The sequence below is a fragment of the Salvelinus sp. IW2-2015 genome, linkage group LG15, assembly GCF_002910315.2.
Source record: "Salvelinus sp. IW2-2015 linkage group LG15, ASM291031v2, whole genome shotgun sequence".
In the NCBI taxonomy this organism is placed as follows: domain Eukaryota; kingdom Metazoa; phylum Chordata; class Actinopteri; order Salmoniformes; family Salmonidae; genus Salvelinus; species Salvelinus sp. IW2-2015.
This window is the reverse complement of record NC_036855.1, coordinates 63,179,879-63,207,562: the sequence shown is the minus strand read 5'-3', so window position 1 is coordinate 63,207,562 and position 27,684 is coordinate 63,179,879. Positions and strand designations below refer to the sequence as shown.

General features: G+C 38.7%; 2 protein-coding genes across 2 annotated transcripts; both read left to right on the top strand.

The window, feature by feature from the left end:
- Positions 1 to 3,180: 3,180 nt before the first annotated feature.
- On the top strand, positions 3,181 to 16,162 carry LOC111974460 (mucin-5B-like). Its single transcript, XM_024147533.2, has 28 exons — positions 3,181 to 3,436; positions 3,718 to 3,832; positions 4,117 to 4,207; positions 4,305 to 4,411; positions 5,515 to 5,731; positions 5,827 to 5,952; positions 6,347 to 6,464; positions 6,563 to 6,701; positions 7,207 to 7,317; positions 7,458 to 7,527; positions 7,759 to 7,896; positions 8,000 to 8,164; positions 8,281 to 8,375; positions 8,605 to 8,731; positions 8,840 to 9,095; positions 9,269 to 9,321; positions 9,603 to 9,703; positions 10,513 to 10,664; positions 10,741 to 10,879; positions 11,222 to 11,332; positions 11,583 to 11,762; positions 11,896 to 12,135; positions 12,216 to 12,372; positions 12,489 to 12,617; positions 13,133 to 13,283; positions 13,389 to 13,432; positions 13,520 to 13,777; positions 14,171 to 16,162. The coding sequence occupies exons 1-28, from the start codon at positions 3,327 to 3,329 to the stop codon at positions 15,295 to 15,297; spliced, it is 4,827 nt and encodes a 1,608-aa protein (XP_024003301.2). The 5' UTR covers positions 3,181 to 3,326; the 3' UTR covers positions 15,298 to 16,162.
- LOC112081246 (intestinal mucin-like protein) lies at positions 15,575 to 22,436 on the top strand (the record flags this gene model as incomplete). Its single annotated transcript, XM_070447322.1, has 19 exons — positions 15,575 to 16,268; positions 16,408 to 16,655; positions 16,787 to 16,958; positions 17,208 to 17,455; positions 17,640 to 17,823; positions 17,912 to 18,104; positions 18,296 to 18,474; positions 18,566 to 18,635; positions 18,727 to 18,857; positions 19,208 to 19,242; positions 19,526 to 19,694; positions 19,792 to 19,890; positions 20,006 to 20,046; positions 20,313 to 20,435; positions 20,676 to 20,774; positions 21,020 to 21,148; positions 21,452 to 21,491; positions 21,606 to 21,732; positions 22,045 to 22,436. Coding segments are annotated over 19 exons (3,063 nt in total), but the record flags the coding sequence as incomplete, so codon positions are not given.
- Between the last annotated feature and the right edge of the window lie 5,248 nt (positions 22,437 to 27,684).

The window sequence follows — 27,684 nt, the reverse complement described above, 5'->3', positions numbered from 1 at the left end:
TCAACTTAAAAAGGAATGGCTATTCAATTATCTATATTTTTATGATTTCAATAGGTTTTGTGTGGAAGATTGACAGCATAATTTAAAACAACTGATATTYCCATTCATTTCAACATTCTGTGATATGTGGAACTCCAACCATTTAAAAAAGTTTTACTTTTAAAACCTTTAAAAGTTAAAATGTTGATTTTATCAGCCAAAACATTACACACAACCTGTATTCAAGAGCATGCTGTGTCTAAACCGATGTCGAGCACAACACAAAACCGCAGATGATGTAAAATAGGGTCTAAGCTACAACATATGCAAAAAAAAATGTTGGGAATCAGTTCATGCATTTTGGGATAATTGATGTTAAAGGTAAAAACATTTTTTTGTAATAAAAACAAAAAAATTCTCCAAGATAGTATAATAATTTTTTTGGACTACCCTGTTTGCAAGCTTTTAAATTATATCGAACTCATGCCGTTTGTCTTTTCTAGTGACAAAGACATGGATGTCTCTTGGTAGGGTGGGGTATGCACCTATATCTCCTAAATGTTTTGGCATTCAGTTCCAAAAAGTTTGTTTCTGACTATTTTATTTAACCTTTATTTTAACTAGGCAAGTCAGTTAAGAACACATTCTTATTTACAATGACAGCCTACCGTGGAACAGTGGGTTGACTCCCTTGTTCAGGGGCAGAATGACAGTTTTTTACCTTGTCAGCTCGGGGATTCAATCCAGCAACCTTTCAGGTTACTGGCCCAACGCTCTCACCACTAGGCTACCTGCCAACTACCTCTATGATGGGCAAAAATGTCTAGAAAGTTTTGTTCTAGTTAAAAGGTGTGCAGTCAAAAAGTTATCGAAATCAAATGGAACGACCCTTCTACAAGAATATTGACATAAGGACATGAGATGGTGGAGCTACATTACACATTACCACATAACCACATTGTGCATTGCAACAATACTAATGGCATTTTGAAAATRTTTCGTGTTTATAAAACAATTAATTAGTMAAGTAAACAAGGGTTTTCCTTCATATCAAGTCATGAGCAATATTGCCATTGTGTGTAAAAACTCTTTGTGACAGGAGAAACAATAAGACATTTCAGCCTCAGTGTACGGACAATAGATTGAATCAGTAATCACTCTTATCATAGGAACACACCTGCATTGTGTTATGTTGGTCTATTAAATGAGTCATAAGAGATAAACAAATGAACACAAACACTTCATGACCTGTTTTGGTGTTTTATTTAGTCCAYATATATATATATATGAATTAATAAATACAATTAATCTAATAGATTAACAAATGCAATAATCTAACTAATGCAATAATAATGGTTATGAACATTGTCTATGGACACTGTGTCTCCYGAATGATGGGTCAGGGCTATATCCTCCTGGGTTGTGGCTCAACTCAAGACTAGGTTGACATATAAGTTTGGTTTATTTGGTTGGTCACGATAAATTTTGGAACTTGGTCAGAAGGTAAACAAATCTAGGAACCACTTGTTTATTACACGTTTTTCTGTGCAATGAGAAAATGGGGTTTAAACCTCTCATATTGGTATGAGATGGCCATGAAATGCTTGGAACGGAGCCAGCCCTTCTGCCACACCTTCACGTCCAGAAAAACCAAGGACCTTCCCTTCACTCAGGTGGTATAAAGCCAAGAACCAACAAGTACCTTTCTCATACCACCTGTGTTCACTACCCAGAGGATGACCATGGGGACAACACAGACACCCACATGGGTGTTAATATGGATGGCTCTGGCGATTGGTTTAACTGCCTCTCAAAGTGGTAGGTAGAATCCATGATTGTGTTTTACATGAAACCTTGTAATTTAGTGTTGACTGGGCTAAACTGTATGTTACTGTATGTCATAGCACTCTCACAATAGCGCCAATGTTTATCTCATTGGACAGCCAAACAATGAGGTAATATTTGTCAATGCTAAGTCCTGCTTTTATGTGCTTTTAAGCATGAGTTATGATTGATGAATAGGTAAATGTAGGATTGGCAAGAGAACTACATAACAGAGCCTGAAATACACAGGATTCCACAATGATTTACAGTAAAACTTCATGTAACTTAATTAACAACACTTTGATTTCAGAGGATACATCAAAGGCCACAGTTAACATCATCCCTCAATGTCAAGGACCTGAGATTGCAGGTAAGCTTCATAATACATGTGCTATACAGATGCATGAGCCCTGAGGATGATGACAATGATTAACACTGCAGCCTTACATATCCACAGACAATGGTGAAAGGGCAATAACCATGATGGAGACAGTCATAGCAAGTTGTGCAACAGGTTTTGTGGATTAGCTGTTTTTGAAAAGCATGAAGTAGCCTAAATAATTCAGTTCATAAACATGATAGAGATTGGATGTACTTTGAAAATTCTTGGTTTTTAGTTGATACAAATATTGAATTTGGCCATAGAAACGCATTGAATAACACGTTCATAAATGCCAAAAAATGTATCCTAAGGATAAGGTTTAAATGTCTGGAGATATAAGAGCTCAGATATATTTGTGTTTTTTACACATATTTAACCCCTTTTTTTTGTTGGCACAAAACTACCGCCATGCTTCCATTCAGTGACACTTGTGGGGTCGTAGACCAAACGGTCGGATGCTACAGACAGAGGTTGGCACATCGGTGGTACTGACATCAGACGTGTCCCGTGACACCATGKAGTGGTGATATTAGTTCGTAGGCCAAATCGTTCGGACGCTAAAGACGTTTTTGTGAGAATACCAATTTTCAGGAGGTCCCCTGGTGTGACAAACAGCTCTGTAGCTCTGCCACTTTCAACCGCAGATGCGGAAGGTCGACATACTGTAGGTGGATGTGGTGGATTGAGACGCAGCCCATGCAAAAAAACAGATATCTTTAGCTTAAACTGACAGATTTTGATGAGGATGTTTTCATGATGTTAATGAGATTGACACACGGGTGCGTCAGTAGACTCTTATGGTGAGTGAGTGAGTGAGGCCAATCTTGCAGTCAACCAATGGACTACTAGTTAAAAGCAAGATCTTACAAGAGGCAAAAGTTTGAAATAATTCTGCTCCCTGTTGTCTACTCATTTCTTTCTCTGTATCTAAAGATAAAACCTGCTAAATTGTATGCTATCATAGCTGAATTGGTTATCCGTTTCCTCAGGAGTGAGTCCTATACATAATGGCCAGGTCTGCAGCACATGGGGTAACTACCACTTCAAGACCTTTGACGGAGACATCTTTCAGCTCCCCTCCACCTGCAACTATGTTGTGACCTCACTGTGCCATAGCAGTTATGAGGATTTCAACATCCAGATGAGGCGGCAGGTGGTGGACCACCAGCCCACCATTAGCAAGATCACCATGAAGCTGGATGGCGCAGTGGTGGAGCTATCCAAGGGTTCCGTTGTTGTTAATGGGAAGAAGTAAGTTCCTCAAGAATTTCTCATGTAGCTGTATTTCTCAATCAGTGCTCAAGTAGTTGGATGTCATATTGTTGTCCCAGTCACTTTGACTTAAAAGATTAGACGCAACTTTATACTGTGTAATTATGCTCCAGCACATTTTTACAGTGATTGAGATGAGATTGCTGTTTTTATACTACTAATGAAAATGTCTTAAAATGAAGTCAATTGAGCTAATGTCAAATTGGTTGGTCTGACTAAGTTCTAGTTAAATCTAAGGCTTTGTCTTCCTCTTCCTCCAGTGCCCCCTTACCATTCAGCCAGTCTGGTATTCTCATTGAAGAGACTCCCTCCTACATCAAGATCAAAGCAAAACTGGGATTGGTAGCCATATGGAACCAGGATGATTCCTTCTTGGTAGTACAACAATTATGCATTTATGAATATTTCTGTTGTGGAGTTAGGTTTTTGCAGTGTGGTTAATGTCTACATTTGAAGGCCTGTGCTGTGGTGGGCACTTGGAATGAATGTAGGCATTTGGAATGACTATAGGTAGTACTAATCTAAAGTTATTTTAAGTAATAGGTTATCACTGCGGTTAAATGTTCGTTTTGTTACARTCATTTCCCGTTTTTGTCGAGTGTTATGCGGTTATGGAGGTAAACTGTCGCCCTAAAATGTCTAATGGTCTTCTATTTCAGGTGGAGATGGACATCAAATTCAGAAACAAGACCTGTGGTCTATGTGGAGATTTTAATGGAGTTCAACAATTTGATGAGTTCTATAGCCATGGTACATTTTCACTGACACTATCAACACATCAACCATTGCCTATTATTTGGAATACAGTTGACMTTCAACAATAATTTGATTTATTTTTATGCCAAAGGTATGAAATTGTCCCCTGTCGACTTCGGAAACTTCTGGAAATTGGATGGTCCAACTGAAAGCTGTACTGAAAATACACTACCTTCGAATCATAAATGCCCCAATCTGGTAGGTTAAACTTTATCGCTTATGATAAGAATAGGGATATTGGCTAGGCTGCTGTGTACTTATCAAGGGACTGACTCCCTTGATAAAGATTAGCAAAAATGACKATACTGTATACTGCTACAGTATATATGCTCCATTTCTTTGAAAAATATATTATTTTATACTAATACAATTGCTCTGAGAAAGAGATTTTGTTTCAAAGTCATATTTTCTTTCTCTCCGGTCAGGGGTCAAAATTATTGACACCCCTGTTTTCAATACCTTTCAATACCTTAAGAGAATAATAGGACTGAGCCTTTTTCTAAAATGTTTTATGAGTTGGAGAACATATTGGGAGGGATTTTAGACCATTCCTCCATACAGAATCCTTCCAAATCCTTGATATCCTTTGTCTGTGCTTATGGACTGCCCTTCAATTCAAACCACAGATTTTCAATGGGTGTCAAGTTCGGAGACTGCAAAATAGCCCCTTTTTGCAATGGCCATCCCAGTCTCTCTTTGAAACCCACTGAAAATCTGTGGTTTGAATTAAAGAAGGCAGTCCATAAGAACAGACRATGATTATCAAGGATCCTAATCAGTGGAGGCTGCTGAGGTAAAGACGGCTCGTAATAATAGCTGGAACGGAGKCAATGGAATGGCATCAAACACATGGAGAACATGTGTTTGATGTATTTGATACCATTCCACTAATTCCGCTCTAGCCATTACCACGAACCCGTCCTCCCCAATCAAGTTCCCACCAACCTCCTGTGCTCCTAATGTGTTCTTCAACTCATAAAACATTTAAAAAAATGATTATTGCAGTTTTCCTTGCAAGGTGAGGTATTGAAAGATAGTGAAAACAACGATGTCAATAATTTTGACCCCTACCTTTTAGAGATTTTTTTGTATTACTTTTTAGACAAAATCTCTTTCTAGAAGCAATTGTATTAATATAAAATTGAAAAAAATCCCAAATTTGTTTTGCGTACAATATCGTTAAATTTTTGAATTATTTATTTTATACAGTCCTTTCTACTCGTTTTTATCAAGGGTGTCAATAATTTCAGACTCCACTGTATATGTCCTAATTATAACATCTCTCTGTTTTTGTTTGATAGAAACCAATTTGTGAGCAGTTGCTCTCCGGTCCTGCCTTCAGCAGCTGTAAGGACTTGTTGGCCATCGACTCATTTGTTGAGGCCTGTGTATCTGACCTGTGCCACTGTGATAACAGCACCAACTCCTTCTGCCTGTGCAACACCATCTCAGAGTACTCCCGTCAGTGTGTTCATGCAGGCGGGAAGCCAAAACAATGGAGGACTGAACAGTTCTGCTGTAAGCATGCCATTACTCCCCATATCAAAAATCTAATCGCACATTGGTTAGTTGCAACAGTATACTAATATTTTGAAATAACCTTATTTTTGCAGATAAGACCTGCCCCTTCAACATGGAGTACCAGGAGTGTGGAAACCCCTGTGTTGACACCTGCTCCAACCCTGAGAGAGGCCAGCTGTGTGAGGAACACTGCTCAGATGGCTGCTTTTGTCCTCCAGGTAGGCAGACATATTTAAATGTTCTCTGCACATCCTCTTCTTCAAAGAGATGTGATACAATCCATTGGAATGTAGCAGACTGTATACTGATAGAATGCAAAGCAATTGATTCCATATTGTGGACCGGACTATGTTGCGTTACAAAGGCAACTACACATTTGGTCAAAAATCTTTGATCTGTTGTAATGGCCAGGTATATTWTCTGATTCATGTGGTATTTAGTTTCCTGACACAAACAAGCCAGAGTGTCAGAAATTATTGTCTGTCTAGACAGAAAAATACTTTGAATTCAGATTTTGGAGTAAAAGAAAACACRTAGTTACTAGGTGTTGCCTATGTAGGGCAGTATGTTGGGATGGAGACATAATAAACACATGTATGCTCTCACCCAAAGGAACCGTTTTTGATGACGTCAACAAGAATGGTTGTATCTCCTTGAGTCAATGCTCCTGCCGCCACAATGGAAAAACCTACGCACCCGGAGAGTCTTATTCAAGCACTTGTAAAGATTGGTAAGAAAACCAGGCTAAGAATTTTGACKTGAGTCTAAAAGTTATTCCAGCAGTGACAATTTGTAAGTTCCATTGAATAATTGATATGTTGCCCTTAGCTCCTGTGGTGGTGGTCAGTGGAAATGTGTGGACAAGGACTGTCCTGGCACATGTGCTGTGGAGGGAGGATCCCACATCAACACCTATGATGGAAAAGCCTACACCTTCCATGGGGACTGCTCTTATGTTCTGACCAAGGTCAATATGCAGTTTCCTCACCAAAGATCTGTGTGCATCAATCTCATCCACATAAGACATCTTACAACTTGTCAACTTTTTTGTAGTTATTATGTCTGTATTACAGCTTTGTCTCCAGCTTCTTTACTTTTCTTCTAACAAATCCAGGTTTATCATGAACATTGTAATCAAACTATATAGAACAGGGCTCTCCAACCATGTTCCTTGAGTGCTACCGTCCTGTAGGTTTTCACTCCAACCCTAATTTAGGGCACCTGATTCTAATAATTAGCTGGTTGATGAGCTGAATCAGGTTAGTTACAACTGGGGATGGAGCAAAAACCTACAGGAGAGTAGCTCTCCAGGAACAGAGTTGGAACAATACTATTCATCCTGCATTCATACGTTTATCAAAGGAGAAATCTGGGTTGTTCATGTTTACTCTGTCTCTTGTTTTACACTGAGATATAGATTTTTCCTTTTATTAAGGCAAATATTTGTAACAACTTATTCATGTTTTTTTCAGGACTGTGATGGGATGCAATTCACCGTACTGGGTGATCTGGTGCAGTGTGGGCTTTCTGACAGTGAGACTTGTCTAAAGGCTGTTACCCTGTCCCTCTCAGAAGGAGCCACTGTAAGTATTCTTTGACTGACATGCTCTCAGCCTTTGACTGCAGTAGATGTTTTTCCCCTAATGTTGTTAGGTTTTAGACTTTAATGTATAATTTGAATATCATGAATAAGAATATGGGTACACAATGCCACCCTACGCAGGTGATCAACATACAACCCAATGGAAAAGCCTTTGTAAATGGAATCTATTCTCAGCTGCCCTTTTCTGTTGGTAAGTTAGAGTTGCACAATAAACATACCGTAATCTCAATGTAGTCGTGACTAGGCATACATGAAACTTGTGTCCTACAGGTAAGCACATCATTGTATGGGGAATACATTATGATAAATGGGAATGTCGTGATGGCGATGCAGCTTTATCATTCAACACTGACACATATATTTTACTTAACATCATAATGCTGAATCTTACTCCTTCCTCTTCCCACTTTGTTCCTTATAGCTGGAGTAACTATTTTCAGAGCCTCCTCATTTTTCATCATYGTCCAGACCACCTTTGGCCTCCAGTTGGAAATCCAACTCTCACCAATCATGCAGGTCTATATTGCTGCAAGCACCGTTTGGCAGCAGAGAACTTGTGGTATGTCTCATCATCCGTTGACCAACCACCACAGTCCACTGAGGTGTTCATGTTCTGGGAATGATTTATTTTCCCTGTAYATAAATACATGTTCACCCTACAGGTCTTTGTGGAAACTTCAACAACAACCAAGGAGATGATTTCAAGGTCCTGAGTGGAGTGACTGAGGGCACAGCCATTGGTTTTGCAAACACCTGGAAAACACGAGCCAGCTGCCCAGACATCAAGAGTAGCTTTGAAAGCCCCTGCAGCTTAAGTCTTGACAATGGTAGCTGCATGGTTAATCCCCTTTCCATGTCTGTTTTAATTGTTATGGAGAATGGTGCAAGTGTTTCTTAAAGTTGGCCTAACTAATTCATGTGGTTTATTTTTTCACTATTTCAGAGAAGTATGCCCAGCACTGGTGCTCTCAGCTGGCTGATCCTGAAGGGTTGTTTGCTAAATGCCACACAGCGATAAGCCCAGACATGTACAAAGACGTGAGACCCCATCCCCATACTATTCATTTCTGAATATTTCATGAGCATATCTAATACACAAATGTATGTATCATGTGATTACATTTGTTCTGGGGCAATTGAGAATAATTTTGCTTGCTGTTAAATATTGTTTTCTGCACAGTGTTCGTGCATATTATGCACACACAACTAATTAAAAATATTGTACAGTATAATATGGATGCTGTTCTGACTGTGGTTTTCTATTCAGAACTGCATGTATGACAGCTGTAACTGTGAGAAGAGTGAGGACTGCATGTGTGCTGCCGTCTCCTCTTATGTCCACGCTTGTGCTGCCGAGGGTATCCAGCTCAGCGGCTGGAGAGACACTATCTGCAGTGAGTGACAATCACACCATAATACCTAAGAAGATGTGTCAATTGTGGGAGAATAAGATACAAATATGATAAATATTTACATCTAACAGTAATTGTTGCCATCCCCAGACAAATACTCCACCTCGTGCCCTAGCACCATGGTCTACAGCTACAGCATAAAAAGCAGTGATCGCTCCTGCCGCTGCTACAGCGACTCTGACTTTACCTGTTCAATCACCTTCGAGTCTGTGGATGGGTGTGTCTGTTCTGAGGGAACCTACCTGGATGATGAGGGCAAGTGTGTTGCACCAGCCAGCTGCCCTTGTTATTACAAGGGCTCAGTGGTGTCCCCTGGAGAGGTCATCAGCAAGGATGGAACCATGTGGTATGGACCGAGTTATTTACCTACCTATACTCAAACTGCATATCAATGTAATTCACAACACATTTTATTTTAAAGGCATATTTTTTGGACTTTATGAACCAAGGGCCTTGGGCCTTGCTTTCCTGCAGTGAGCATAGGGACATTCAAGTACCATTAACATCATTTTATTTCAGCACCTGCAAGGAGGGCAAACTCCATTGTATTGGAGATTCACCTGATCATCCATGTAAGTTCATGTATATAAATTGTCAAAACATCTCACAATTTTGAGATATTGTACTGTGCCAGGCAACACTGAATTTGAAATAAGTCTATTCTTTTAATGGCACTCTGTCAAATCCTATATACACATGTGGTGTGTGGTAGTAGTATGCAATTGGCAACATAACCAGGCTATGTGCATGTTGAATTATCATCTCTCCATCCTAGTACACACTTTACAGAGCATATTGATTTTGTGAAAGACACAACAGAGTCATGACACATGAATTCCCTTTATTTTCACAGCATGTGTTGCACCAATGGTTTTCGTCAACTGCTCCAGTGCAAGCCCAGGAGTGAGAGGGTTAGAGTGTCAGAAGAGCTGCAATATTCTGGATATGGCCTGTGTAAGTCCCCTATTTACTTCGTCTCCAGGCCATTTCACACAGCGGATATAAACCTGTGTACAAAATATTAAGAACACTTTCCTAATATTGATATGAATACACAATCCGTCTCAATTGTCTAATGGCTTGAAAATCCTTCTTCAACCTGTCTCCTCCTCTTCATCTAGACTTATTGAAGTGGATTTAACAATTGACATCAATAAGGGATCAATGCTTTCAGCTGGATTCCCCTGGTCAGTCTATGTTATTGAAAGAGCAGGTGTTCGTATTGTTTCTACACTCAGTGTATCTAATGGCCAAAGGATTGTGAATAAAAATCAAGTGTAAAATATAAACTTTCAGTTTTTTATATATTGGTAAATTTAACATAGTCTCCTAGCTATTGTGCACAGCGTATATAAGCCTGGTACATTAACGATTCCATTTTGTCCTTAGTGGGAGTGATCATATAGTTCTATGGGAGTTTCCTTATTGAGTAAACTATTGGTCGTAATTTAATTTGAGCGAATCACACGACTGCGAGGCGTGGCTCTGTGCTTGTGATGTGCTAGTGTATGGGGGAAGGTTATTGGGAAGGTTTTGTGGGAGATGATTGTTTGGTAGATTAAGCCGAATAAGCCAATACCTATGCGCTGGGAGTTTCTCCTGGTCTCTCTGTATTGACTAATGGCTAACAAAGGCCAAGTTTGACCTTTTGGTCCACCAGAATCTTCACGCATTTGGGCGGAACATTCTGGGAACCAGATTAACTTATAGTTTACACCATTTTTACACAACAGATTTTCAAATCAATAATTTTCACTTTACAGATCAGCACAGAGTGCATTTCAGGCTGTATGTGTCCCTCTGGACTGGTATCCGATGGAAAAGGAGGCTGCATCATGCCAGACCTTTGTCCTTGTTCTCACAATGCAGCTACTTACCAACCAGGAGACAGAATCAAGGTCGACTGCAATACCTGGTAAGCTCATCTTGCCTCATTTGGGGTTTTAAACCAATTAAGACTTCAGTTTAATATCTGTTTTTGCCACTTTCAGCACTTGTAAAGACAGAAAATGGCAGTGCACAACTAACCTGTGCCATGGAACCTGTGCCATTTATGGAGATGGACACTACATTACTTTTGACGGGAAACGATTCACTTTCGAAGGAGACTGTGAATACACTCTTACAAAGGTATGCTTGCAGGGTAACGTGATAGTCTAAGTGATCAACACCAATATTATTTGTTTTATTGGTTAAGTATTAATACATGATGACCAATAAGGGTTTGTGTTCATTTTTTAAAGGTATATACTGTAGGTGTTTCTGGGGAGTCTKAAAAGCAATATTTGAAACTGTTTGGACATTATCTGCTGTTGCTTTGTGAATGCTACTGTAGCATTCCCAACGAGATGAACCTTTTCATTATTTCAATGATTGACTTACCACGTGTGGTTGGAGATAATGTACCATCCACCATAATACTGTGTTGGCTGTTGTTACATTTATGACTGAAATTGAGTCTACCTTAAACAGGACTACTGTGGAAACAACAATGCCAATGGCAGCTTCAGAGTCATCACTGAGAACATCCCTTGTGGAACAACAGGCACCACCTGCTCCAAGGCCATCAAGCTCTTCCTGGGGGTAACTAGATTCCTGCTTCCTGCCTGGCACATACCATTACTGAAGCCAAGACTACTACTTTTCAGTCATACATACATACATACATATATGCATACATACATACATAAATACATACATAATATAAAGCAGACATTACAAAATACACACATCAAAGCTTCATGAGGCTAGGCAAAAAAAAAACACATTATAGCATACATTATAACATAATCAGTAATTAGATAAATTTATATATTTTTTAAATCTCTTTCAGAACAATGAATTAATCCTGACAGAAGGGAACTACCAAGTCGTTGAGAGAAATACAGGGGAGGCGGTTCCTTACCAGATTCGCACAATGGGCATCTACCTTGTGATTGAAGCCAATAATGGTTTGATTCTCATGTGGGACAGGAAAACAAGCATGTTCATCAAACTTAACCCACAGTTCAAGGTACATTTCAACCTTGATTGGATGACAAATTAGATATTAAAATATGTTTCTAGTATTCCATTAACCGATATTCACAAGTCTGTTATGACTCCTTTTTATCACTCAACTGAATCTTTTGCTATGTCCTCTTCAGGGACATGTCTGTGGTCTGTGTGGAAACTATGATGGCAACGCAAACAATGACTTCACTACCAGGAGCCAGGCAGTGGTTGTCAATCCTCTAGACTTTGGAAACAGCTGGAAAGTCTCTGCAAGCTGCCCCGATGCAAAGAGCAAAAGGAGCCCCTGTACTGCCAACCCTTACAGGCAGTCTTGGTCACAGAAGCAGTGCAGCATCATACAGAGCAAAGTTTTCGCAGACTGCCATTCTAAAGTAGGTTTAGACTTTAGTCGTTCACTGAATGTTTTGGAATTTTATATGATCATGTTGACTAAATTATGTTCTCCAATTAGGTGGACCCCTCTTCTTTCTATGATGCTTGTGTGACAGACTCATGTGCTTGCGACAGTGGTGGAGACTGTGAGTGTTTCTGTACCGCTGTGGCAGCTTATGCAGAGGCCTGTAATGAGGCTGGAGCCTGCATAGCCTGGAGAAGCCCACAAATCTGCCGTGAGTTTCGAAATGTTCAATTAATTTAAGTGCTGACATAAAAATATGCTTAATCCACTCAGTTTAAACCAAATTGAAGATAATACTTACAGAGAGCTTTTGTCCATCACATACAGCACTGTTCTGTGATTACTACAACACCCCTGGAGAATGTGAGTGGCACTACAAGGCATGTGGAGCTCAGTGTATGAAGACCTGCAGGAATCCTTCCGGGAGCTGCTCCACTCAGATACCACCTCTTGAAGGTACAGTAGACATTAATTTAGGATCTATTTTGGGCAACAACAATTTTCTATAACAGGTACTTAGTATTTCTTTAATGTTAAAGCTAGAGTCCTTAAATGAAACAGTAACAAAGTCGCCACCCCGCCTCTGTTTCGGTAAAAAGCTGAGAGATGGCCCAGGAGAATTGTAACCACTCTCAAATTCATACAGGGCTATGGATGCAAGGGCTGACCATTCATGATATAAAAATTATTGTTTTAACCATGTTTTGAGGCTACACAGTGTTTGACTTAATTTGTATTGTTTACAAACATTGTGGTAAAACAAACATGTATTTTGGGTTCTTATGGGGTACGACAGTTGAACTAAGCTCAGGAGGCATTTATAAGTTATATTCTTCAAGAATTAATAGTATATATTATTCATTTATAGGTCAAAAAATTGCTGTAGCAACAAAAGATTCTAGCTTTAAATTACCTCTATCAATCAATTACTTTTTGATCATTAATATTTKAATATTTTTCTTCTTCTTTAGGTTGCTATCCAAAATGTCCTCCTGCTCAACCTTTCTTTGATGAAGATATAATGAAGTGTGTGGAGAAGGAGCAGTGTGGCTGCTATGGCAGAGATGGAAAACACTACAATAATGGAGAAAAAGTACCGACCACAGAAAACTGCCAGACATGGTAATACAGAGAATCTTGGTCTTGGCTAAAATTGTGAACACCGTAACTTTGTTTGAATGTCAAAAATTAAACTAAGTAGAATTGTAAATGTTTCTTTTTCCAAAGCTATTGTAATTCCGTGACAGTTGACTGCAAATACGATGTACAAGGTATGAATGCATCCCTGAACAAAAACAAAAACACATTAATAATGTTTTCAACATTCCAGTACCCTAAAATATATCTTATCATTTCAGCTTGCACTTGCACCTACAATGGGAACAAATACCCCTATGGGCATATCATATACGATACAACAGATGGACATAGCAGCTGTATGACAGCAGTTTGTGGGAAGAATGGAACCATTCACAGGGACATGTACCCATGTTCAACTACAACTCCAACAACTTCTATTCCATCTCATCCAACTCCATCTACGAATGTTCCTACCTCTACATCATTCTCTACAGTGACAACAAATGTTTTCACTTTCTCAACACCAACGCCAACTGGTGGGTACCTGAAACTGATGCTTGAGTGACTAGTGACTAGTATGACTTGGTTATATATCAGAGTAGGCTGATGAGGGGAGGACGGCTCATAATAATGAGTGGGAAAGAGTAAATGGAATGGTGTCAAACACAAGGAAATCAGGTGTTTGTGTTTGAGACCATTCCATTTATTCCATTCCAGTTATTACTATGAGCCCGTCCTCTCTGTTTAAAGTTCCACCAGCCACCATTGTTGCATATGAAGTGTAAAAACTACAGCAAGTATCTCTTGTGATCAAAATGGCCGAAGACATTGCTAATTAGGCACCTTCATTAGATTGTGTTAAATTATCACCACTTTAAAATATTTTTGTATTTAACTGACTAACTGTAATGTATACCCTGATTCTATAGAGCCAGCCACATCTTCAACAGAGACAACAGCGTCTCCTACAACCTTTACTACTACATGTGGATATGCATGTGTGTGGTCACAATGGTTTGATACCACATTCCCTACACTTGGAACTCCAGGAGGAGACTCTGAAACCTACAACAACATAAGAGCAGAGGGACACGATATATGTGAGAAGCCAAGCAAGATCCAATGCAGAGCCGAGAAGTACCCAAATGTTAGCATAAGCCAAGTAGGCCAAGTGGTGCAGTGTAATGTAGCAGAAGGGTTGACTTGCAGAAATGAAGACCAGTCAGGCCCATTCCCACTGTGCTTTAACTACCAAGTTCGAGTCCTCTGCTGTGATGAAAATCTTTGYACATCTAAGCCTACAACCATTTCACCAACAACTACAAGACCACCTGTTACGACGACAACAACAACTACAACAGCAACCACCTCCACTTTATCAACAACCACGTTGACTACAGAAACCCCTACCTGCACAGTTTGTGAGTGGTCACCTTGGTATAATGTGGACTATCCTCAATTTGGTCCTGGGGGTGGCGACAATGAATCAATTAAAAAGATTATAGAATCTGGGAAAGATATTTGTGAAAAACCAGTAGATGTCATATGCCAAGCAGTGCGATATCCAGGGGTCCCATTGTCTGAATTAGGACAGAAGGTAGAATGTAATACGAAGGTTGGATTAATATGCCAGAACAAAGATCAAGGYATTCCTCCAATATGCCTTGACTATGAAATTAAGGTCAAATGTTGTAAGACTGTGAAATGTCACACTACAACACAAGAAACTACACCTACTGTCACAACTACAACAATGTCAACATCCACTTTAACTACAATAACAAGTAAACCAATGACAATCACTACTCCTCCAACCTCAACTCAACCTCTGACCACAACTACAACTCCTACCACCACTACAACACCCACTACTACAATGTTGACATCGACTGCTCCAGCTACCATATCAACAACAGTTCCTTGGGCCACTACTCCTACACCCACTACTACAATCCTAACTTCGACAGCTCCATCTACAACAAAAACAACAACTCTGCCTTCCACCACTACTACACCTCCAACCTCTACTCCTACATCAACCTCAACAGGAGTATAACACCCCGTGCAGTGGTGAAGAAAGTTGTGTGTGGTCAGACTGGATCAACCTTGGTCAGCCAACCTCTGGCTCTGAAGGTGGAGATAATGAATCCATTAAGAACATCATTGCTGTGGTTATCACATTTGCTCAGCTCCAGAGGCAGTTGAATGTAGAGCAAAACAATACCCTGGACTTCAGATCTCTCAGCTTGGCCAAGACGTGACTTGCAATCCATCCGTTGGACTGATTTGTCAAAACAATAAGCAAGGTCTTCAGCAAAAGTGCTTGATTATGAGATCGAGTGAAATGTTGTCAATGTGCACCAACAACACATCCCGACCAACAACAACAACAGTTCCTCTACAAACTACTCCTACACCACTACTACAACCTCACTTCGACAGCTCCATCTACAACAAAAACAACAACTCTGCCTTCCACACTACTACAACTCCAACCTCTACTCCTACACAACCTCAACGAGAGATACACTACCCAGTCCAGTGGTGAAGAAAGTTGTGTGTGGTCAGACTGGATCAACCTTGGTCAGCCAACCTCTGGCTCTGAAGGTGGAGATAATGAATCCATTAAGAACATCATTGCTAGTGGTTATCACATTTGCTCAGCTCCAGAGGCAGTTGAATGTAGAGCAAAACAATACCCTGGACTTCAGATCTCTCAGCTTGGCCAAGACGTGACTTGCAATCCATCCGTTGGACTGATTTGTCAAAACAATAAGCAAGGTCTTCAGCAAAAGTGCTTCGATTACGAGATACGAGTGAAATGTTGTCAATGTGCGCCCACAACACACATCCCGATCACCACAGAATTGGTTCCCACGACAACAACAACAACAACTCAGCCACCCATAACTAGTACTTTTCCTACAACCTCATTTCCTGTAACAACTGGTGGAACAATAACACCAACAAGTCCATCCACTGGAAACGTTTGTTTTTGTTTTTTCAATCATCGTTATTTCTCCGTTGGTAAGTTTTTTTTTCTCCACCTTTTCACATTTGAAACCTTTTGTATATTACCATTAGTTCAGCCATTCGAATGTTCAATTTATATTGAATTATACATGTTAAATTGTACAAAATGTAATACTCTTCTAAATACTTTCAGGCTCAATTGTTTACAATGTCTCTGACCATGATGGATGGTGCTACATTGGTCTCTGCAACAAGACTTGCAAAGTAGAAATCCGTTCCGTCAGTTGTGATGTACCAACTACCCCAGTTACCACTACTTCACCCACCACTACACTGCTCCCAACAACAACAACAACAATACCACATACAACAGAAAGACCAACCACCACCACAAAATTTCCAACTGAGAAAAACTGTCCCTATGTAGATCCTCCAAAACTGGTATTTTCTCTTCTATATCTAACCTTTTTGGAAACATTCCATTGGAATTATTATTTACAAAAGGGTGATTAATAAAAAATTATGATTTTGTAGACATTTCCTGTATGCCTAATACTTTTCTGTGTTTGTAGAATGGTGACAGTTGGATACATAACCAGTGCATCAACGGAACATGTGCCAACGGGAAAGTTATCAATGAGCATGTACATTGTGAGACTCCGAAGCCTATAGCATGTGAAAATAACTATCCTCCAATCAAAGTGTATGACGAATCTGGATGCTGTTTCCACTATGTGTGTCAATGTAAGTTCACAACAAATTTAAAAATAAGTTTAGTCTTTGTTTTACAAAATGCACTTTAGCGATTGATTTTAGTTCAAAATCTGAAACATAATCCTTACTCTTGACTGGTTTAGAGTTATCTTATAGTTAATAGCAGTAAATGTACATGAATGTCTAACATTGGAAAAAGTTCAGCACAGCACCATTCATTTTGCATAAAACTACCATATCCGTGTCCTTCTAAATGCTAATTGTTTTCTTCTTACAAAGGTATCTGCTATGGTTGGGGAGAYCCTCACTATGTCACCTTTGATGGAACATACTATGGCTTCCAAGGAAATTGTTCTTAYGTCTTGGTCAAAGAAATCCTGCCAAAGTACAACTTCAGTGTTGTAATCGACAATTACTATTGTGATGCCCCAGATGGACTTTCCTGYCCTCAGTCTCTGACAATTTATTACCAATCTTACAAGATATTCATGACCACGAAGGATGTTGATGGAGTGTTCACAAGTCTGGTAACTAAAATATCTCAAATACTGTATGTTCAAGACATTTTTCCTATAATAGAGATTAGATTTTCGATTAGCTTAAATATTTATTAGCTTTCATTTAAGATGGATATACTTCCTCTATGTATTAGATATAGGGTATACAAATTATTGTAACCATTTTGTCGATCTCTTAATATTTTTGTCTTAGATTTATGTAAACCAGCAACGCATCATCCCAGCATATGAGACCAAGGACTTCCGCATCACAGACAATGGAATTGAGACCCTTTTAGTCATACCAGCAATTAATGCCAAGGTGTCTTTCACTGGTCTTATGTTTAGCATATACCTGCCCTGGGACAAGTTCAGTGGCAACACTGAGGGACAGTGTGGTGAGTACAGGTGTTTTATGGTCACTCTGTTACCATGATTACCCCCCTGATGTCTCATTGTCTAACGATGGTTTTCAATCTTATTCAGGTACATGTGACAACAACCGGACAGATGACTGCCGCTTGCCAAATGGGACTATCGATTCATCTTGTCCAGACATGGCACACCAATGGCATGTTKCTGACCACAATAACAGTCAGTGCACACCACCACCACCAGAGCAGGCACCAACACAACCAACAGGCTGCGATCCACCCATTTGTCATCTCATTCAAAGCAAGTACGTAGCAATTAGTATTCACAATAAATCTACTCTGTAGTATCGATAACCTCTCAATCAGAATAATCTCAGTGCGAACAATAACTTGACATACTAAAACACGGCAATCATTTGACAAAGCCTCATGACAAAACAAAGTGAATTATCATATTTAAGTATCTACTCTAACTGAAGCGTGACATCTTTTCAAGGGTCTTTGAGAGTTGCCATAAGATAATCCCCTACGAGCCATTCCTTGTGGCATGTATCTTTGATGTGTGTTATATGGATGATGTTACCATTGGCTGCACCAGCTTGCAGACCTATGGTGATGCATGTGCACAAGCAGGAGTCTGTATTGAGTGGAGAAATTATACAAATGGACAATGTGGTAAGTAGGTCACTCCTCAAGACCATAAAGCTCAGATAGCCTCTCTATGATGTAGCTTATTGGTTATTTACCTTTTTATCTCCTGCTACAGACTTCACATGCGAAAAACCCAAGGTTTATAATGCCTGCGGYCCACAAGTTGAACCAACCTGTAATGCCTGGTATGTATAATGCTGTTGTTGTTCAGTGGATGGGTATAATGATTGGGAAAAGTCTCTCAGCTATTGAAACTTTTTTTGAATATCTCTGCAGGTACAATTTCAAATTTATCCAGACTCAAAATGAGTTCAGCGTCATGGGAGATATACAATTGGAGGGATGTTATTGTCCCCCTGGGACCACTCTTATGAGTTCCAGCTCAAACTACTGTATCCCCAGCTGTGGTAAGAATGGTCAAATAACAGCATTGTATAATGAGGGTGTGGTGACTTACAGTATTGTATTGTAATAGGAGCTACATCCTGCTGACCTTCACTTTGGGAAGCACAAAGTGTTAATTGTTCATTGCTACTGTAGTTGTCTTTTGAAAGCTGGTTTAGCTTTTTGTAAAAAAAAATAAAAAAATGTCCACAGCATTTTTCAGATACTTCAATGGTGTGGGTTTTGGTTTATTTTGATTGATATTGATTTATCAAGTGATTCCGGTACATACAGTATATTATCAAAACTAAGTAGTGTAATGGACTTCAATGACTTCGTTTTTTAATGTATTTTTTTCTCTTTGGTTCATCAGATATTTGCCCGTTGCCAAATGGAGAATGGAAAGAGGTAAAATTGTGTTTGAATTTCACTTATGGGTTTTAGGAGGGCAGATAAACTATTCATTTCTGATATACACATTAACATCATGTGGGTAGTTCACTTTGACAATCATGTACAATAATGTATGCAATAATAATAACTACAATAATAATAATGTATTACATTTCTATAGTGCTTTTCATAGAACAAAGCGCTTCAGTAATTTAGGATTCCACACACTGAATGATTGAACTTTGTACTGGTAGTGTCCATACAGACCTTGATATGCTTAAAATGTTCCTCATTGCAGGCTAATGAGACCTGGGTGAGCAACTGCCAGGATTGTGTGTGTGACCCATACAGTCTGGAAATCCAGTGCCAGCCTGTGGCATGCCAACATCAGCCTCCTCTCACCTGTGGTCAGGAGGGCCAAGTTAAGGTCGTAGAAACCGTTGACTGTTGTCAAAAGGACAAATGCGGTGAGTGACTTCTTTGGATAATATGCTCTTTATGGAGGCTTTGGAACAACTCAGTAAAAACATATTTTTTTTACAATATTTTTTTCTTTCCAAACAGAGTGTGATGTCACACGATGCTCTGCTTCCAAGATAACTTGTCCAGTCGGATTCGAGACAGAGGCAACTATGGGAGTCTGCTGCCCAACTTATCAATGCCGTGAGTATGCGTTTGCATGTGCTTGAGTGTGTGTGTACAGTATTTGTGCATATCCTAGAAATCCCAACATGTTAGTTGCAGTATTGAATGATTTTCCATGTTCTTTGCCCCACAGTACCAAAGGATGTCTGTGTGTTTAACAACACTGAATATCAGGTGCGGATGCATTCTATGCTATGTTATTTGGCCAGTCCCACCACTTATAAATGATCAACACTTTTGAATGTAACTTAATAAAAGAGGACAATGTTATTTTACTTGCATACATTAATAAAAAAATAAGTTCAACTAAACAAATACCTTCATTAAGCTATCAGGGTGCAACAATATTTTTTGGTCAATCCATCCATCCACATTAGATAGGACAAAAAAAGCATCAATTCATAGATTTTCCATTGAAATATTGTATTTTCTCATTCCAGCCTGGTGCCAATGTTCCTGGGGACAAGTGTAAGAATTGTGTGTGTGGTGACAGGGTGGATGCCCAATCCCATCTACATATCATTGAGTGTCAACCTACTGAATGTGACACTCACTGCCAGCAGGTATGTGATCTCTATTGACACATCGACACCCTTTGGCCTCATATGTAATTTAACCAACTTAGTCTAATATTTGATGAATTCTTAGCAATTTCAAAATATTATAATAACCCTGATTCCTATGTGTCCACTATTGGGCTACTACTGGATAAGTGTAATTACTTGTGAGTTACCAGGATCACACATTGGTATAAGAGAGATCATAAAGGTTTTCTCCTCTCTGGTCTGTCTTCTTCCTTTCAGGGCTATGATTATCAAGCCGTTCCTGGGCAGTGTTGTGGGAAGTGTGTACAGACAAGCTGTGTGGTTATGCTGCCAGATAATACCACACACACTATTCAGGTAAAATAGCATCAGGCAGCATTATTTATCTCTCACACAGATTCGCAAATTGCATTTTGTTTTTTACAATTCATAAAACATATCAGTCCTATTTTAGCCTGATTATTTAAAAAGAGCAACATGTAATTGTAATCTAGCACTCAAGTGTTACGCAAAATAACTATCTTAGCAATGATATAGTATATCTTATCTTTTATCATTTGAAGAATCTCCTGTTGATATATTTCACATTCTCACCTCTACAGCCTGGTTCTGTCTGGATACCATCTGGAGACAAGTGTCTCAAGTTTGAGTGTGCAAAGATTATGGACCAATTCATCCCAATTGAGGCTAAGACTGTGTGCCCTGACTTCTACCCAGAAGACTGCATACCCGTAAGTTACAATAACCATCTGGCAAATTATCTGGGTCTGGGAAACTGGCCCATTTAAAAACAACTGGACAATGTGAAAAATCATACTTGTGAAATACAGTTTAAACATGCCCAGTCACTCAGACCAAGGCCTGTTGCTTAATATAGTATACCTACTGTGTATTTATGTGAGGTTATTGACACCTGCTGCTTAAAGTGAACAATGCAAGAACACTGCACTGAAAAACATGTGGAGACAGTTTGGTAAACGCTACGTCTGACTTAAAAATGTTCTTGTTTTTTCTTCCATTTTCTTGTTTTTAAGGGAACTGAAGTCATTGCTCCAGATGGTTGCTGCCATGTCTGTGAGTGTCTTTTTAACACCATCCTTTTTGATAGACATTTGTAAATCATTCTTGCCCTTTATCATGCATTGAAAAAACTATTTTAGCTTTTGAAATTGACACTTTTGTGTGCAGGTATTCCAATAACTAAGGCATGCAACGTGACAAAGGGAAAAGTGTACCTGGACAGCAATGGCTGCAAGTTCTGCAAAAACGAGGTGGAAGTGACAACATGCGGTGGATCCTGGGGCACCTACGCCATGTGAGTATTTTGATCATTACTGAAATATTTCAGGAACACTAACACATTAATCCTCCCAATTAAACAGAATTGGGCTGCCTGTCTAAATGCAAACTACAACATATATTTTCACTAATATGTTATGTTACAATGGCTGTGTTTACAAAGGCAGCCCTATGCTGATATTCTGCCCAATTATTGTCAAAAGAGCTCATCTGATGTAAAAACATCAGAATTCGGCTGCCTGTTTAAACGCAGCTAATGTTATATAATTACAACTGCTACCATCACTACATCCACTTAATAACATCACTCTCCCTTCTTTTTTTTCAGGTATTCTCTTGAGGCCAACATGATGGAGCGCTCTTGTACCTGCTGTCGGGAAGTATCCACCACAAGAAGGAAGTGGAGATGATCTGCCCAGACGGGTCAAAGTTCAACCACTCCTACATCCACATCATAAATGTGGCTGCCGAGGGACAGAGTGCGTGACCCCAGAGGCGACCCAGGTCACAAGGTCACGACGCAGGAGAAGATGAATAACTCTCACTACCATCCATTTACTGCTTAGATTAGTTCTCTATTTACATTCAACTTGTTCACTTTCCTGCAAAGTAATCTGCTAAACATAGGAGAAATAGTTTCAGCTTTTTTTCAAATTTTGTTTTGTTTTAGCCATTCAAAAAACATAAATAAAGTTGGCAATAGGCTATGCATATATACCACGTTCTTGTTTTCATTCCTTTTGAATTAAGTTGGGAAATATTTGATTGCAGACACCAAAACGGATCAGAAATCTAAAGGTTGCTGGTTTCAGATCCTGGCACCACCTCCTACTGTTGTCCTTGAGCAACTTACTTAGCTAACCTCTAGACTGTCTAGACTCAGCACTGTGGCTGACCCTGTGCTCTCCCTATACAGTACTAAAGACACAATTTCATTCTTAGAGGAATAATAAAGTAATAAAGTATTATGCACTTAAACGATTTCTTTCAAATTTTTTGATAGTGTTTGTCAAACTGTGTCAACAGAAATGGGAAGGTTCCCACCTAGTTGGAGGGAATGAAATAACTATTTTGCTATTATAACCAGTCCACTGTTACAGATGAACTTACCTTACTGATGTTGTAGCCTACAAACAATCAGACAACATGTGAAATAGACTTAATTCAAATCAAAAACTAATATTGCAGAAAAGAGCACTCTACCTGCTTTATAACATGATCATGTTGTACTGACATTGTCTACAACTGGCATAAACAAGTGTTGGTGTCCAAAAGGACATGTTGCTGACATCTTTTAGTTAGTTGAGGCTTAAGAGGCTGTTTAAAAGGAAAAATACTTTTGACAGTTTTTTTGAAGACCCTAACCTGAAAGAGAAATGATTTTCAAAAACATACAATTGATTTAAATAAAAAAGTCAGTGTGGTGCCAAGTGCTATGGGCAGGATAGACAGATTTTTTAGTAGATTACGCCTTGAGGTGGAGTGGATTAGATACACCATTTCAATGCTAATTGTATTGACGCTGAATCAACATATGAAAGTCCCACCTACGTAGGCAAACAACATTTCTGTGAGATTAAAAGTATGCAGTAGAACAGGTAGGGTCAACTTAATAGGGACCCATTGCCCAAGGCCATAATACTAGGACTGTTTATTAGTTTTACCCAGCTACAGGCACTGTATACTTGCTGCCAAGTCATCAAAAGGAACTCTGAGCTCACAGGAAGTGGGTCATACATATAACATAATTAGACCAGGCACAGTAAAATACCCATGAAATAATATAATGGTCAAATAATTAAGCAAATGTATTTTTTTTAAAATGTAGACATTTCTCAAACATAGTGTTGTAGAGAACTTCTCTTTACTAGCCTATATAGCCAATAAACAGTAAACATATGTTGCTCAACTGGTGTGCTCCACCCTGATAGTTAATCCTGAGTCATTTCTCCCACCTTATTCAACATGTTTTAATATTACACTTACTTTTACATAAAGTTCCTGTATCAACCTACTCAATCTAACCTTTAGTTACACTTAACATTAAGCTGTCACCCATAAATATCACAGTTTGTTTGAGTTATTCAGAGTGCTCATCAACTTGCTCTGTATAATATTACTTCTGTATGCTGAATTGAGTTTACTCTCAACCTCAATCTATTTACCCAGAGCTTGTGTTATAATGGTTCTATACAAACACCAAGTATAAGCTATGACGATAGAGCAGCCAAATACGCAACCCAGAGCTGCTAAAATCATCAAACATTGTTGAAGCCTTTGGGTAAGGTGGAGCCGCACACAGCCTTTGGCAAGACCTAGGTGGGGATGCGTGGGGAAGGATGGATAGGGCTATTCAGTGAAGGCTTTGTTAGGAAAGAAACCACCTGGGGTGTAGACACAAGGGCAAATGCCATAGCCAAGCGGTGTGAAAGACATTTAAAGGCTGGAAACTGCAACAGATTCTTCCCTATAGCAGATGAATGTAAGACATGATCATATACAGATATGATCATTTCACACATAGGTCGGCTCTGTCACAATGGATGATAAAAAAAAAGTTAGATGATTGACTTAATAAAAAAAAGGCAACTCTTCCACAAATGTTGATCACCTGACGGTACAATATCTAATGTGTTACATTCATGGCAGGAAATCACTAAAACCAAACAGGATTTGGCTTGACAGAACTGCCAAAATGAAGGAAACACCAACATAAAGTATCTTAATTGGGCGTTAGAACATAAAACTTCAATGTGCCTCAGCATAAATTCTACAAGTGTCTGGAACTCCATTGGAGGAATGCAACACCATTCTTCCATGACAAATTCCATAATTTGTGGTTTTGTTGATGGAGGTGGAAAACACTTTCTCAGGCTCCGATCCAGAATATCCCATAGGTGTTCAATTGTGTTGAGATCTGGTGACTGAAACACACACACACACACAGAGACCCCATACACACAACCCTAAACATGATGGAATGTTAATTGCTTAATTAACTCAGGAACCACATCTGTGTGGAAGCACCTGCTTTTCAATTTGTATCCCTCATTTACTCAAGTGATTCCTTTATTTTGGCAGTTACATATACATCGGTGGTAAAATAAGTTAGTATCAATGTAAAATGAAATGTAGAAAGTCATGCAGGTATAGCAAACTTGTTTAATGGGTTTTAAGTCAAATGTGTACTTTCTGGTCGTTTAGTGTGATATTTTACATGTGGCACATATTTATGTTGAGACACGTAACATATTGACGTTTTTAAAATGTATGCTTAAAGTGAGGGTTTGAAGGTATGTCTAATCTTACCAATAACCATAAGCCTTAAAATGACAACCATCAATTGAACAGGGAACGTTTGACAAAAAAGTAAAAAAAGTAACATTTTCAAACATGAATTTGGAAAACATAGATATGCTATGAAACATAAAAAATGCTAATATGTTACTAAAGCTAAGTTCATTTTGCAACAGCATGGGCTATATACAAACTAGTTATTCCTATTGAGTTTAAAAACACCCCAAAAATAATAGCTTGATACTGTTGATCGACTTAGTGGCCATATGAGAAAGCTGAAGTGATTAACGTTATAATAGTTGTGAAATAATACTTACAATAGTTGTGCAAAAATGCACATTAGTGTGTTAAAATAATTTTTGAATTATTTTCAATTTAATATATATATATTTTTAATCAGGATGCAGTTCCTGGATCAGCTCGGTGAGTCACACTAGTCCATGAATACTAACTATGAATACAATTAGCCCGATCGCTCCTTTGAGCAACAGCAGCGAGACAAATGTTTGCATTTGGACAATGTGTGCTCAAGATACTGAGCCAATAGAGTGGATTAATGTATTATTAATCCGCGATACATTGGCTGAGTTTTTGATGGCTGTGGAGATACACTTTTTTGTTCTATCAAACCTCACTACTTATTTATTATGAATGTATCTGTAATTATACATTCAAATTTACATTACATAAAGAAAAAAACATGTATTGTGTTGTGGACACCAGGAGTAGTATATGCTGCATTTTGGATAATGGGGATCCTAATACAATACCAAATACCAAAAGCTTAAACCACTGGAGTGGAGATGCTGCCTGAGATAGATACTGAATGAGGAAGGAAGGCACCTCTCCTTGTAAAAATGGAATCACATAAGACTATTAAGTAACTTCTCTTGTGCAATATAGATGTGTAGGTCTATAATAAAGGACATTATGAACCCCCTGAGTTTATAATAACAATAGGGGTACACAACTAATCCCAATAATCGAATACTTAATGAAAATAGCTAAATCTGTATAAAAATGCTCATGCTTAATATACTGTTAATATACTGAAAAACCTCATAGACAGAACATTGAAGTCTTAAAGTCGTCGTTGAGCCATGTTTAACCTTTGGCCCCACCTTTGTGTTAACCTTTAAGGTCCCTCCTCAAATACAGGTGGTTATAAAAACCAGATCCATCTTAAGCACCTCTCTCATATCACCTGTGTAGGACCTGTTCACTACCCACAGGTTCACCATGGGGACAACCAAGGATACACCGATATGGAGGCTGATATGCCTGGCACTATTGATCAAATCAACACAAACAGGTTGGTAGAATATTCATTCATTAGCCTAAATCAGAAACTGTTCTGATTATTACTATAATATAATTATTCTACATTTTTAAAAGTCTGACAAATCTGTAAAATCTACATATTATTTCATAAATCAGACTGATTGTTAATTACAAATAGTAAATATTCAGGACAACGCCAAATGATTACGATTATTGACACTCAGCAGGTCGATAGGTTTTAAAAGCTGTAACCACAAGTTTAGTATGATTAGGTCACTTTCAGATTTGATAACATACACTATATATTTTATGTAAAATCTCATTATGTAAAAAAAATAAAAAATGCATTAGCTATTCAGAAATGTACCAACACACAGAAAAGTGATTACATGAATTATACATGCATTTTAAAGAATTTGACAGTAGGCATACAGTAGCAGTCATATGATCATATGATTACATTATTCATTTAAATGTTCATCCTATTTCTGTTCCTTATACACATTTGTTCATGAGATTGTTTCTGTCTAAATTTGAAAATGTTACACATTTGTGGTGAAAAATCAGAAACTTTGTAGAAATCGTTATAATTTGTGATTGTTATCATGAGTGGTTATAGCATAGTTTATAGTGTTATAAATACATAAAGCACTCCCCACAATGGATGTGTTCAATAAAAATGTTGATTGGGAATGAAAACAAGAACAGAATACAGACAAAAACTCAAATGTATATCGTTAAAATATCAGTTGTGGTAAGTATGTCTGATATTACTCAAATAATACTGACAGGAAACATTTGATGCCTAAATATGTAAAATAGGAACTGAACTGTCATCGGAATTCAATGTGTTTAGTTTAGACAGCAGATGACACTTGATTAAGGAATCTTCAGCCTGTTGCATGTGTCGGATGACCTGTCAGCCAGGGCTGACTATTCCAAAAGTTTTGACCCCACCGACGCAATTCATAGAACATCAAAGTAGTTCAGGCAGAGAAGATTGACCCTAAAACATTGATTTTACAATTGTTATCCCCTTGCAGCTGTTTGAATCAATTGTCAAGTGAAATGAAGTGCCACATTAACCATGCAGCTTTTGGTAAACTAGGGTCTCGATTCAATCCCTATTGTCGTACTTGAAATTTGAAGGTAATTTCCGATTGAGCCGACATATGCAGTGTTTACCATGAACGCAAACTCTGCGAACGCAGGAACATTCCGTTTAAAATTCAATTGCACGATAGCGCTGAACTTTGGCAATACGGATTGAATTGAGCCTTAGGTTCACTGTAAATATTGAATGGGTCACATCATGCCTCAAATGTCCCTTCGTCTGGACATACTGCTGTGCAAATCAAATACACTTCTAAAAGCGCAGTGCAACAATCTA